The 13,912-nt window shown below is 34.4% G+C and overlaps 1 protein-coding gene across 3 annotated transcripts in view; it reads right to left on the reverse strand.

The window, feature by feature from the left end:
- SCAF8 (SR-related CTD associated factor 8) overlaps positions 1-13,912 on the reverse strand; it is a 153,882-nt gene that overhangs the window by 107,458 nt on the left and 32,512 nt on the right. For all 3 annotated transcript variants that reach the window (XM_039568858.1, XM_039568857.1, XM_039568856.1), the window contains exons 7-15: positions 12,550-12,726; positions 9,149-9,228; positions 8,630-8,747; positions 5,826-5,957; positions 5,588-5,700; positions 4,910-5,103; positions 2,602-2,702; positions 864-977; positions 65-221 (exon numbers count right to left, since the gene is read on the reverse strand). In XM_039568858.1, coding sequence (XP_039424792.1) covers positions 65-221; positions 864-977; positions 2,602-2,702; positions 4,910-5,103; positions 5,588-5,700; positions 5,826-5,957; positions 8,630-8,747; positions 9,149-9,228; positions 12,550-12,726 — 1,186 coding nt within the window. The remainder of the gene's footprint in view (positions 1-64; positions 222-863; positions 978-2,601; positions 2,703-4,909; positions 5,104-5,587; positions 5,701-5,825; positions 5,958-8,629; positions 8,748-9,148; positions 9,229-12,549; positions 12,727-13,912) is intronic.

A 13,912-nucleotide genomic window follows, 5' to 3' on the forward strand; every position in this document is an offset into this window, starting at 1 on the left:
CTAAGAATTTGCAATTACCAAAACAAACACATTGTCTAACTATCAGAATTGTTAATGCCTGTACCTGTATTTACTGTTTCCTGGTCAATCATGCCACCTTCAGCAAAGCCCTCCAAATCATCCAATTTCACTTTCTCCCATGGAATATAGGAAACTCCCAGATCCACATCCCAGAATTGCTTGTATTCTGTTTTCACACCTTTATTCAAAGCCCAAGCAATCTGAAAATAAAACCCAATCAGATAATCTGGTTAAATGATATAACCTGGGAATAGAATATTTCAGATTATTTCCTTCAAGTGTCTGTCACTGCACATCAATCCTCAGTGTTTATTTATTAAAGTTTTAACAATGTTTGGATTTTAAATTAACCTGCAGGAAGTTTACTTAGCCTCTGCAACAGGTATGTGTAAGATTAATTACATCAGAAAGCTTAGATTTGTTCTACATTAATTCTAACATATATATGGGGAAATTAAAAATACAGTACTTCAAGGACTTACCCCTAAAGCACCAAGAAGGCAGGAAAAAACCCCATAACATTTAATAAAATACTTAACTCTGAGAATACTATAAAATTTAATATTAAGTGACCCACATGGTCAGTTACAGGACTTAGGCTGTACGTACATAAGTGATTGTCCAAGTGTTTCCTAAATATCAAGTCAATGTCATTTTTCTATCTTTCATACTGACTGTTAAAAGCTGCATTTTACACAGAGAGAAAGCAATTTACACCTTACTGCTTCACTCTTCTTCTCCACATTGTACATGTGAATGAACACCTACTGAAAGACAAACCACCATAGTAAAATTGTACTGTATTCCAAATGGACAGCATCCTTAGATTAAAATCACCTTACCTTAATAATTTTAGATCCAATTTTATAAGACCCAGAGCTAAGTTTCTGAAGAGCACGATATGCATCTTGTCTATGTACCATACAGACATAAGCACATCCTCTTGGGGGGATCATCTATGGAAAAACAGCAGTGGTCTTAAAAAGTAGGAAAATCAGTACTTCAGATTATGTAACTACACTAACTGAATACTAATACTACAGGAGGAAAGGCTTACACTGTAAACAATTGTTACCTTAATCGGCCATATTAACAAGTTTGGGCATCAAGAAAACTTAAGAGTGATAATGGCAGGCTACTTCAGTTACAACATTTTCAAGAAGCAGCAGCAAGCTGAAGAATGTGTGTTATAAGTGACATGAAAGATTTAAACAACATGGAACAGACAAAAACTGGGAGCCACATTATGACAACTTCAGAAAAGCAGAGGTTGCTACCTCTTCTTAAGCTCCAAATTCGCTGTGAGCTGAGCACTAACCTTTCACAGAGGAGCAAAATAGTGATCAAAATTATATTGCATTTTTGAATGGTAGAGTTCTCATTCCTGAAGGTGATTTTTTTAATGTTTTATTGTACGTATGTATGTATAGCATGTTTTATTTATTGTATGACATTGCATGTAATTTTTGCAAGCTTACATATTATGTATGACAATTGCTTATACCAGTTTTAGTCAAAAATCTTGGTGTGCTTTTACACTGTTTAAATGCACACAATAATGTGACAAACACAGATAAGATGACAGATTGTAAACATATTTTATAAGAACTGCATTAAGATATACATTGTTATTCTAGGTACTTCAGCTTTGTGGAATGCGTAGGATGAACTATCTACAATATGGTTTGCCTTTGAAATATAACAGGCATTGGGACATTTATGGCCTTTACATTACTTTCCTTAATTGATAGCTCCTGCAGAACAAAATTAGGTTTAAATGTCTGTCTACAGGATTGTTTTTTTTAATTTCTGAAACTTTTTAAAAGATTTTGTAAAACCACAAAAAGTATTCCTTATTAACTACATATTTGAATATATTAACATGACAAGAAAACAGTAAAAGTATGATCTGAAATGAGTGAAATTGCACAAGAAGCATTTTAAAACTGCTGAAGCAAGAGGAAAACCCAGATTTCTCTCATGCAGATATGCCATTTTAGGAGAAAACCCCTGTATCTTGAAGCTGAATTATATGCAACTGAGGTAATTCTCTAAACACCTAACTCTAAATTACTCTAAATAATGAGAACTGTATCTCCCAATTATAAGCATCTTTTTAACTGTCACATTTTAGAATAAACTTTCGTTCATAGTATAATTTCTTTTCTTCTAAATGTTTTATTGAAAAGGATTCTACTTAAGGAATCCTCTGTTTGGAAGGTAACCAAGAACAATGTGGATACACATCAGGTGTCCTTAGGCTAAAGAAAAGTGATACCTGCTCCATGACACACCACTAAACCAGAACCACCATGACCTTTTGGTTAAACCCTGGTGTAAAAACTGCATAAATTGCTAGAGCTTAGGAAGGAGCTTTTTACCATTAAGTGTACTGTCTTTAGTGCTTCAAAACAGAGTAGATCAAAACCAGGTGGCAAATACCATGACCACAGTTTTTAAACTGTGATAAAAAAATCTCCTAAATACAAATTTAAGCAGCTACAAGGAATTCAGAGGCATAAGCATGCTTAAGTTTCTAGTCTATAATTCCTGAAAAAGCATAGCAACATGCTTACTTACATTAATTGACTCTATTTGTCCAAATTCTTCAAACAAGTTCGTTAAATCCTGCTGTGTAGCCTTCTTGTCTACTTGACCTACCCAAAGAGTAGTACTGCAAACTGTAGAAGAGACACATTCACATCAATCAAAATACTGAATGTTAGCTTATGAAATACTCTACAGCATGAATGTAAAAAGTTTTAAAATTACACAGAAATCACTGATAAAAACCTAAGAATAGTACATCTATTACTTACTGTAGAGAGATTTAGTACATTAAGAAAAATGTTAAAGAGTTAAACAACACCAAACATATGCACTACAAGTGTTCATTCTTGTTTCATTTTCTTTTAAACAAAATAGTTGTTTCAATAGAAATAAAACCATAGAATTCTGTAGATTATCAGCTAAGGTAAACTGAATTATAAATTAATTCTGGAAAAAAACCCAAAACATTTCTCTTCTACTTTCCATTAAAAAACCCATGCCTTTAGGATTAAAGTCAATTTTAACAAAGTAAGATTAAGTTCTAACTGGCTGAAAGTGTATTACAGATGGAAATTAATACTGCAGTACTATACACTGCATTTTCACCTGAAAGAAACAGCAACAATACTATTAATTTACCATGAGGAACAACCCAGAAAGATAAACTTATCTGTGGCCCATCAGGCTGAAGACATCCATGATACTTCTGATTCTTGTCAATTCCACCACAAGCCCAGATCCCTGCAACTGCCTTCCAAATGTCCACCCATTGTCCTCGCCAAATACACTCACTGACGTGAGCTAAGACTTCCTTCTCCCATATGTACATGGTTCCAATCCCTCTGTCTCCCAAACATTGCCCAATCTATGTGTGCAACTTTGATTTCTTGGCCTGCCCTATACTTAACCAAGGAAGCATTCTTTCTTCATCATCATCTTGATACATCAAATCTCTTTCCTGTACCAATCCTGCTGCACCAAACTGGAAACCAGAGATGTGCACTCCTCTGTCAATTGACATTTTCATTTGAAATCAGTACCCTGCAGTGCTGAGAATGACCAGTCGTAAGATTTCTTTTGGACAAAACGTGTTCCTTACATGCTTGTAGATATCCCTTTTGTATCTCATGGTGTTAAGCTCTACGAAAAAATTCTTCAGATCTCAGCAAGTAATAATAGTGGCTGTCACTGAACAAATACCATTAAGTAGAACACTTGTCAGGTGAATTACTTATTTATTTAATCATTTACCTCCCCTCTAAGCTTCCACACTTCACTCAGCCTTCTTAATATCTCCTTTACACTTCACAGGACCTCAAATACTGCTGCTGTTCATTAGGTTACGTTAGGTAACATCTCTGTCTCTCAGCTCCCAACTATTCTGATTATAGCTCCCTGTCTTGTGGATTACTGGGAGAAATCTACACCATAAAACCGATTTGCCTCTTTTCATGTGAAAAACTAGAGAAGAAGGAAAAAAAGAAGCATCTAAACCGTAGTACAGTCCCCAGTTTAAAGTCACCTTGGAATTATGTAAAATATTAATGTGAAGAGAACAGAACACTCTTTCCTTTATAAAAATGAGTTGTGAGCTGCTTGGCAAATCAACAATATAGTTCTAAGACACAAGATAAATGCGAAACTACATCAGAAACAGGTTATAAACTATATAAACAAAGTTAAATTCTCAAAATACATCCCCTTTGATTTAAGCAACTGTGTGGAGGAAGTTGTTTTTCTCCTTACTACCTTCCTTTTTTTTAAGTATGTGAATTCTCTATAGAAATGCAGGTGTGCAGCAGCACCCTGCAGAGGCTGAAATCCCCTTGGTTTTTGAATATTTTCTTAAGATACCACCATTATGGTCTGTCTTACACTAGCAAATTCCACCTGCTTTGGCACTACATTCCTCTGAAAATCTATTAAAAAAACCACTGTAAAGGTTTTAAAACATGGGCTTTTAAGATATCTATCAAAGTGTGTACTACACACTTTTAATGTTTTACCAGTCTAACAATTTTAAGATCAGCTGCTGGATATCTTCAAATGTCCCGTTAAAAATGGCATTAAAGAGAAAGAAGATTGTAACTTAGAGACAGCCCTTGCTGCTCTCTGCTTAGAAGCAAACTGGTGCAACAGTGTGAGTAAAAACATCAGTAGAACAGTATGACACTTGCTCTCATCTAAGATGACATGATGTACCTTTGTAAGTTGTAAGAAACATCAGAAATTAAACTTATTTGTAAGTAGTCAACATAAATCTTGTTCTGTCAATGAAAACTAAGCCTTTTTCCCATTTAATCCTACATTTTTAAAACACTAAGTAGGTGCCACTTACCGCTTAGTGTTTTTGAACGTATAGGAGGCAATCCCTTTTTCTGACGTTCTTTTTCCCTTTCCCGAGCCCTTCTTTCACTGGAGTATGACCGAGATGACTTTCTCTTCCTTTCTCTTGATCTTGAGCGTGAACGCTTTCTGTGTTTCCGTTTACGAGAACCAGACCGTGATCTAGACCTTCGTTTCCTTGGTGACCTACAAAATACTTAATTTTAGTATGCTGTGTTAAAAAAAAAAATACTCTGACTTAGTTGTCCTTTAACTACAAACTTTAAGCACTACACAGATATTTCCACTATATTCACTAAAACTGCTTCAGGAAATAAACTTAATGCCATTTGGGTGAGGAATAGAATGTACACCTTAAAACAAAACACATTCAAAATGTTCTATATTTACACTACCTAATTCTCTGGCACAGAAAGCCTGCCCAGCTGGCTAGTGTTAGCTATTTCTGTAACCTAAACAGGTCTTAAAGAATTTCAGTTAAACCACAGATATGGCAAATGACCTGTCACACAGTCTGCATCTAACACACAAATACTTAATGAAAGCATCTTTTCATTGCCAAAAACTACTTATGACAATTTTGGAAAATACAGAATTGAGACTGACAATCACAAATTGCAAGTTTTTTTCAGAAAACCTTCATTTACTTAATACAAGGTAATTACAGAACCTTGAACGAGATCTTGAACGAGTTCTTGATCTTGAACGAACAGCTGATTTCTTTTCTTCTTGTTCAAAAATCTCTTCTTCAGCAATATCCTGACCTTCATCTATATCCATGTCCTGAGATAAGACATAAAAGATGTTCAATAACACTTAATAAACATACTCACAATATATACAACTTGAAATCATGTTATTATGTGTTTTCCTTTCAATTTCTGTAATAAAATTTTAAATAGTTTTACCTGTTGTTGAATATCCATTGAATCATCTACATTAGTTTCCACTTCTAAAAACTGCTGTTGACTGCTCCCTTGTGATGGTGACGCAGAGTGCTCTGAACCAAAATTTCCTTCTTGATTCTCCTCAGGGCTTGCCTAAATAACAGTTAATAATATACCATAAAGCCCCTTGCAATTACAAATGCTTACTGTCAAAATGTGATACTATATGAAAAAAATATTCCCACTTCTCATTAATATGAAAGCTGAACTGGATATCAATCCATTCCATTCCTTCTTTTATGGTATCATCTTTAAACACAAAACATTGAAATAATTAGTATTCCTGATTATAAAAGATTAGTATCTATTTGCTGAATCAAAAAACCACAGTACACAGAATACACAAAGTACACAACTTACTGCTTAATTCAGCTGCTTCAAAACAAAAATTCACAGGACAAACTAGCCATATGTAGTGACCCTGAAAGATACCCACTTGTCCACCATCCATATGTATTAATAAATGTTATTTTGATTCTAACATAATAAAAATATTTGCTATACCAATTGAACTAGTTAAAAAATTTACACTAGTCTGAACTTTCTTACAGTGCCCAGTTTCAGACAAGCAATTTCTGAAAGGGAGGAAATTTATTGCCATTTATGTCAACATAGCAATTCCAAGAGACCTAACAAAATAAGCAGTTCTGAAAAAACACCAAAGTTAAAGAATGTGGAATACTAAAGGTGTTGGTGACTTGCTAGAGAAAAAACTGTAATGGCCTGTGCATTGCCTGAATGTACAGATTTGGAATAAATATCTCTAAGATTAAAGATAAATTCAAGAACTAGAATAAATGAAATTAAAATATTAAGAAATTGTATGAGAACAATTCTGATAAGTAATTTAAGATCTATAACCCATTAATGCAGGTAAACATTTCAGTGATCCTCACTATACTTTAACTTTTAATTAAACAAATCCTACCTGTTCTATGCGCCCAGAGAACGACAGGAAGTTAGCAGAATGACTAGTAGTAACAATTTTATCTTCATATTTTTTAAACATATTATAACAAGTATGTAAAAAAAATTCTCCTATAATTCAGTTAATTTATTTGTCTTCTGACAGTATGTTTTGTCTCATTTTCCTTACATTTAATTATTCTTCAACAACCTGTTTCTTGATATCAAGGCCTACATTTCTTGTTGCTCCTTCTGTTCTTATCTCTGTCCTCTCCTCCGCTCCCTCTGCTGATCAGATGCCTAGTAATTTTGTTTTGTGCTTTACCTTTCCTTCTCTTTCTCTTTGATCTTTCTCAATGAAACTTACACATGGAATTAAAGAAAATATGACCCATAACGTGCTGCAGTCATTAAAAAGTAGTTCCAGAAGAAGTTTGTATCTTTTAGCTCTTATCAAGGTGAAAAGAAAACTTTCTCTCCATACTGACTAGACAAGAAGACTGGATCTGAAGGGAAAATCCTTCAGGTCTTGGAATAGAAAATCAAATAGTAAGGGGAGAGTCAAGTAAACATTCTTCCCATAAATGTATTGTAAACTTTGATTTTGCTTATTTTACAATAAGGTAGACATTCAATATTTTTATATTCAAATTAGACAATTACTTTTTGATATGACACATCAAAAGCTCCTCAAACAGAAGCATTCTTCAATGCTTTATTCCTTTACAACATTTTTAGTGTTTAAAGATGGAAATGGCTAGATATCCACCAACATCCAAAACTATTTAGTCTCTAGCTATGTTGTATATTCTTTTTCATTTACTACACTTAAATGAGAAATGAAAATAAAACTGTAAATAAATTGGAATGGATTAGATTGCTCAGGGAGGTGGTGGGGTCACCATCCCTAGTGGAGTTCAAGAGATATCTGGATGTGGGCTGGGTGATGTGGTTTAGTGGTTCAGGGGTTACAGTGGCAGTGCTGGTTGACAACTGGACTTGAAGATCTTAAGGTCTCTTCCAACTCTGACTATTCAATGGTTCTACAACTTTGCCTTTGCACAGCTTAAACTAAAATCTCCAGCAGATGTTTGTTAAGTTTGTGATCCCTTGTCTTTTCTTTCAATCTGAGATTCTTATTTTCCTGTGAAGCCAGATCCAAACACTCCACATGAAGTCCACTTTATACCTGGCCAGTATCAAGACAAAATACTTCTGTTCTGTTTTGTTTTGTTTTTTTTAAAATGGGATCAGGAGGGGGAAAAGAACAGTTAAGTACTGAGGACTAACCTCAGTAGAAATAAGCCAAGTTACTTCAGCGTAGAGAGGACACAATTCATATAGTTAAGAAGGAACCTTGGGCTGTCTCAAGCACCAGTTCTTAATGAATAATTTCTCAGGAAATATATGACTGTATTCTTTAGCTCAGATTCTTCAACAGAATGAGACAATTATTAGTCAAGACATTAAACCTGGGGAAATTAAAGTTATCCACAGTCTCTATTCTGTCCTCCCTTCAGAGACAGGAGCATAATCGCTTCAGTGCTCACCTTACTTTTTTCCCCCCCATACAAAGAGCTGAACAGCCAAAGCACAGTCATGTCTAGCTCAGCTAATGAGTACTCCTTCCTAAGAGAAGCAAAATGTATACCCCACACATTTGGTTGTGGGCTTTTTCTGCTTTAAGCACTCTTTTCCACTTGTCCCACTTATTCTGCAAGCTTCTGTTACATGGTCAGCTAGTGACAAAGACTTTAATTATAAGAAAACTGTCAGTAACAACACAACTTTTTTGTCCTGGAATACTTTATCAGCGGAGAACATAAATTACTACAATGGCCACAAGATGGAGTTCTTACCTTTTGAGGCTGCTGCTGCTCCAAAAGCTGTTGTCTGAGATGTTCTAAATTTTGTTGCTGTAGCTGTTCAGCTAGTTGGTGAAAAAGTGAGTTGTTCACAGATTCTGGTACTAATGGCCTAAAATGAAATAATTTTAATTTTAAAAAAAAGCCTACAGTTTTTCTCTTGGTTTAAACAGTTAGTAAATAGGTCTTCACAACTGGGTTTCGAGTTAACTAAAATGTGAAATAATGAGGACAATGGAGCTAGTTCCACTTTCTAATAGTATCATTATACCATCAACTGTATAAATATAACTATAAAAAGCAAAGAACATGCTAACTTGAAGATAAAGTCATCAAAAATTCAGGCACACAGACTTACAGTAAAGTGTGTATGTTTAATTTAGTAAACTGTTTTTTCCAACTGTTTTGGTGTACTTATGCTCTGAAAGAAATATTTTCCTTACTTAATCCTAATGTTCAACTAACATCACGCAAATTTTAGCATTTTCCATAAGAAACAGAGCTTGGTCTTACAATTGGGAAGAGGGAGTTTCCTTTTTAGGCTCTTCATTTTGTTCCGATTCTTCGCCAAAGTCAAACCTGTCCATCAGCTTCTAGGAGAAAACAAAATAGGCATTACTGAACACTTCTTATATGTCCCTTTATGTATATTTCCTTTTCAATAGGAAGATGCTCTTATTTCTCAATTTAAGAAAAAACAAAAAAACTTTGGCAAATAACCTGAATAGAAAATCCAATGTCATACTCCTATTGCTATCAAACTCTTGAGTGCATCAAATCTTGCCCCAGCTTTCTTGAGCTCTGCTGCTGCAAGTACAACCACACGTGCTTTCCACAGTAACTCAGAGCTACTTTGGAGTAAAGCTTAAATAAAGATTAATTTTATGTAATGGTACCTTTAATTAGAAGGAATTACTACGAAGAGGCCAACTATTCAATCCTTTGGTTATCAGCAAACTGCTCTGCTCATATCAAGAGAAGACCTACAGCTTGATTACTTCACAAAGAATTACTGTATTTTCACACACGTGTCATTTAGACAACCTGAATTCCTTCAAATATACTGCTCCTTGAAAACAACTTCTCACATAGTCTGCAAAAAAAATCAAAGCAAGCAGTTATCATGTAAGAGGAATAAGCCTTATAATGGATAAAAAGAAAGGTATCTGACAAGGAGAAAAACTTGAATAAACTTCCTGTTTTATCTGCGAAGATGTCTAAACTGGAGTTCCGCTTAAGTAAAAAAGTTTATCTATTAATTTTTAAAAGTCCAGAAGCATTTTAGTAGCACTTTACTTTCTTGAAGAGAAAACTAAAGAACAAGCATGAAGAAATACAACAGATGTTATTTGTCAGTGAGATTGGCTTTTTTTTCACTACATAGTGATAGAGCTGTGCTACTAAAGCCATGTTCATGCATCTTTGCCCACCTTGGAAGTCTTCTTCTAGCTAATGCTATACTAAAAACCACCATAACTTCTTCTCAAACCTTAATCTCAGAAGAAAAAAACCAAGAGGATGAGAACATAAGGCAGTCATTTTGAAATACTAAGGCAAAAACATCTTCAGCAACAAACCACGGTGATTCAGTAGCCCATTTTCTCTCAGGATGTTCTATTTATTCTCAATTACTGGAGTCCAGCAAGAAGAACAACGCCTAAGCTAACTAGAAGACTGATCAATCAAGAATTTTTAGAACCACTTTTCCCAATACAATATTTATGAAAGCAGGACAGAATATGACTCTGAGAAAACACAGTAGAAACACAGACCATCAAGCTTATGTGAGATGGGATGTTAAAATCCAGAACAACTTTCACCATATATATACCTAATCTATATAAAGCAAGGCGACTGCCTTTTTTGTTTGTACTGTTAGAATATTTTCCAGTGAAGCACTTATAAAATGCTGCTGCTCTGAAAAAAACTGTGCATTTTAAACAAACAACCTCAAACTTAAAATACTACTGATCATCATGTATCTTCCATCATGACAAAGTAGGAAGGAAAATAACAGAATATATACTATTTATATATCTGAGAAAAGAAATAAATAGAAAATAGTCAACAGTTCATGACTAACAAAACAAACATTTAGATTAACTGAGGCCAGAGAAAACCAGAGAACTTCCAGCCAAGACAGGTAAATGTCCAGCATGATTTATGTTTACATTTGTTTGAAGTAACATCGTACATATAGAAAGCCAAAAATCTGAACTGAAAGATCTTGATTTTTACATAGTTTGTAAAAGAATACTCTCTACAATGAAGTAATAGGAATTAAACTAAATTAAATACTAGGATATCAAATTTAATGTTACACACACATGCATATAAGAAGCACAGAACCTTCCCTTTATGCTACATATGTTACTTTAATTACCTAAGAAGAAAATATGTTCCAAAAAAGCAACAGAAAGAATTAAAGACATGAAAAAAGCTTTTTATTTGAAAGGAAACAAATTTTTTTGTAAGGATGAGGATATTCTATTTGGAAATTACAATAAAAAGAGTAGGGTAAATGCACAGGAAATATTGATCAAATTTTTTTTACCATAACACAGGGATATGGTTCTGTAGCAAGGTCAAAAACATGCACATTTGATGTTGCCAAAAGAATTTTCCACATAATGCATATTAATTTGCACAATTAAGTAACACAAGACAGTACAGAGACTGAAGAGCTTGAAAACAAAGGATTGGAAGAACTGTCAAATGTATTAGGAATAGGGTTTTTTTAAAAAAAGATAAACTGGATACTTATGCATTGATCAAAACTATTTTCCTGCATGGTTCATATTTTTTATGCAATTCACCAACATTATGTCATGGAATGAAAACTGTGCTTCACTGTTTCCTTTGGATTAGAATACTAATAAATGTTTTTTTATCCTAAAAGCTGCCTCTTTTTTATGTCTGTATATAAACATCTCATCAGAACGTGAATTCCTTTAATTTACTTCATTTACGCTGTGCAACATTCAAGGCAGCCATAGCTATGAGTACACCTATCCATGGAAATGCTGGAATTGAAGTCTGCAGAATAATGCCAAATTATGAAATACTTTCTGTATGTAAATATTATGGCACTCCCTATCAGCTGATGCATTCATTCCCTGGGGCCACACCCTTCTTGAGTTGATGGTAGAACAGGAGTACAGGCCATTCTTTTCCTGACTTATTTTTACAGCTGCATTATTTTTAATAAGAAGAGATTATCTGAGTTAAGAATAAAAAAGGTTGTTTTTCTTCTCCGACTTCCTTTTCTTAGTATTTATTCACTCCAGGACAAAGCTACAGAGATTATGTACTCACAAACTGTTTCTTCCAGTTTATTTATTTAGTTAGTTATAATTCTTTGAGCAGAAGTTCATCCTTTTTTTTATTATAAGTATTATACTACTATGACTGCAATTGCCTGCATGGTTGTTACCACCTGGTATTCAATTACATTAGTTTTCTTAAATTTCTGGGTTTGTTTGTAGCTTGTTTTGGGGGTTTTTGGCTCTTTTTTCTTTTTTTTTTGGAAATATAATTTCTGCATATTTTCCATTTGTTACCTTGTAAGAAACAATTCTCACTGCTGTCTTACAAAGGGTGAGAAAACATATGTAACAATGGCTTACCTTTGCTAAATCAAATCCATTACCATATTCAATAAACTTTATGGATCCCTTCCAACTCTAGATATTCTACTATGTGCCATTTAGCCCTAAACTAATATGCAACTAATATTTTCATTTACTCTATTCTGTCTAGACACTTTTTTTGTATTTTCAAGATGTAAGCACTTTATAGTATATTAATGTATTTTTAAAATGTTCAAAGTCAAACAATAAAATCCAGGAGAACTTCTCATATACATATATTTTAAAAATAAATACTTCTTCAAATTTCTATTATTCTACTTCTACCTTATTAAAAGAGACACTCTGTTCCAGTGGATTAAGTGTGTTAGCAGCAGCAGCAGCAGCTGTGAGTTGTGCCGTGAGGGCCTGTAACTGGACGACAAGACCAGCATCCAGGGCTTGAAGTAGTGAAGGCTGAGGTTTCTGCTGCTGTATCTGCAGTGTCTGTATCAACTGCTGAAGCTAAAACAGAAAAGATAACAAATACATTGAACAAGAGGTTTTTTTAAGCAAAAAACAAAGTACAAAACAGACTTTTCCCCTTCCACTTAGTAAAAAAACCCCTCAGGAATGAAGTATCATCTAACCTATGGCTATTATTTTGTCTTAATTTGTTTTCATTTACAGCAAATTTTTTTCCCACTTACTGGCTAATTTGTTTTCTGGGGCTGATAAGATAGGCAGATGCTTCTTCTTCCTAACTTGCTCTGACAGGTTGCATGATGATGCCAGTCACCACTCAGGATTTCCTGCTTTCTAGGGTTCCCCCTCTTCTGTTTCTCCAGTTTGATTCCTTTTGACCTGAAAAAAATCTGTTAGCCTACTCCAGCTTCCTAAGGGCCCACCTATATTAGGAGAATCTGTGTCCTGTAACAGCATTTCTACAGAGAAAAGACCTGCACCGTGGCAAGCTCCACTTCAGGCCAATGCAACCTATTCATATGGAGAGCTTGCACCAGTGTCTCTGCACAAGACACAAGCAAAATCTCACAGTGAAACTCAGGTTTGGGCTGATAGAATGCAATGCCCTTGCTATGTTAACAAAATATAAAAAGCAAATGTACAAACCAATCACCTGGTCTATCTTGATTGCCTTACTTCCTATCTTTCTTTACAAATCCCTATCTATACATAATCTTCTAGGAAGCTGTCCTAAAGAGGAAATCAAAGGCTTTTTCATGTGCAGATCAACTTATCTGTTGAATAGGGATGCTTCAACAAAATTTGCCTTAAGGAAAAATATTAACCCTATGGGAAGAAGCTCTCCTAAAGCACTGTGGAATTAGAGGAAGCAGTTCTTTGACATTCAAAGAGAGAAATCCCTGGAGCCTTATCTTCAGATATTTGTGGAAAAAAGGTTAAGCAAATCCAGGCAGTTCAAACTATGCTGACCTAAGTCCCTGATTATCCTTACATTCATATTCCAACTCCTTATAGGGTTCCCTACTGAACTCTTAGAGGGTTCAATCCATCCCTTCTTACTAGCCTCACTAGAAACTTCATAAGCTGATTAGGTTGAATTTCTTTTCTACAATGCATCAAAAATGTGTGACCCTTTTTCAAGATTGTTTTAAGAGTTACTTTCTGATAATGTGAAACAATTCTCCCTATTCTTTTACTTTTAAAAACAGTTATACAGATTTCTTAT

The sequence above is a fragment of the Corvus cornix genome, chromosome 3 (genome assembly GCF_000738735.6).
Source record: "Corvus cornix cornix isolate S_Up_H32 chromosome 3, ASM73873v5, whole genome shotgun sequence".
NCBI classification, from domain to species: Eukaryota; Metazoa; Chordata; class Aves; order Passeriformes; family Corvidae; genus Corvus; species Corvus cornix.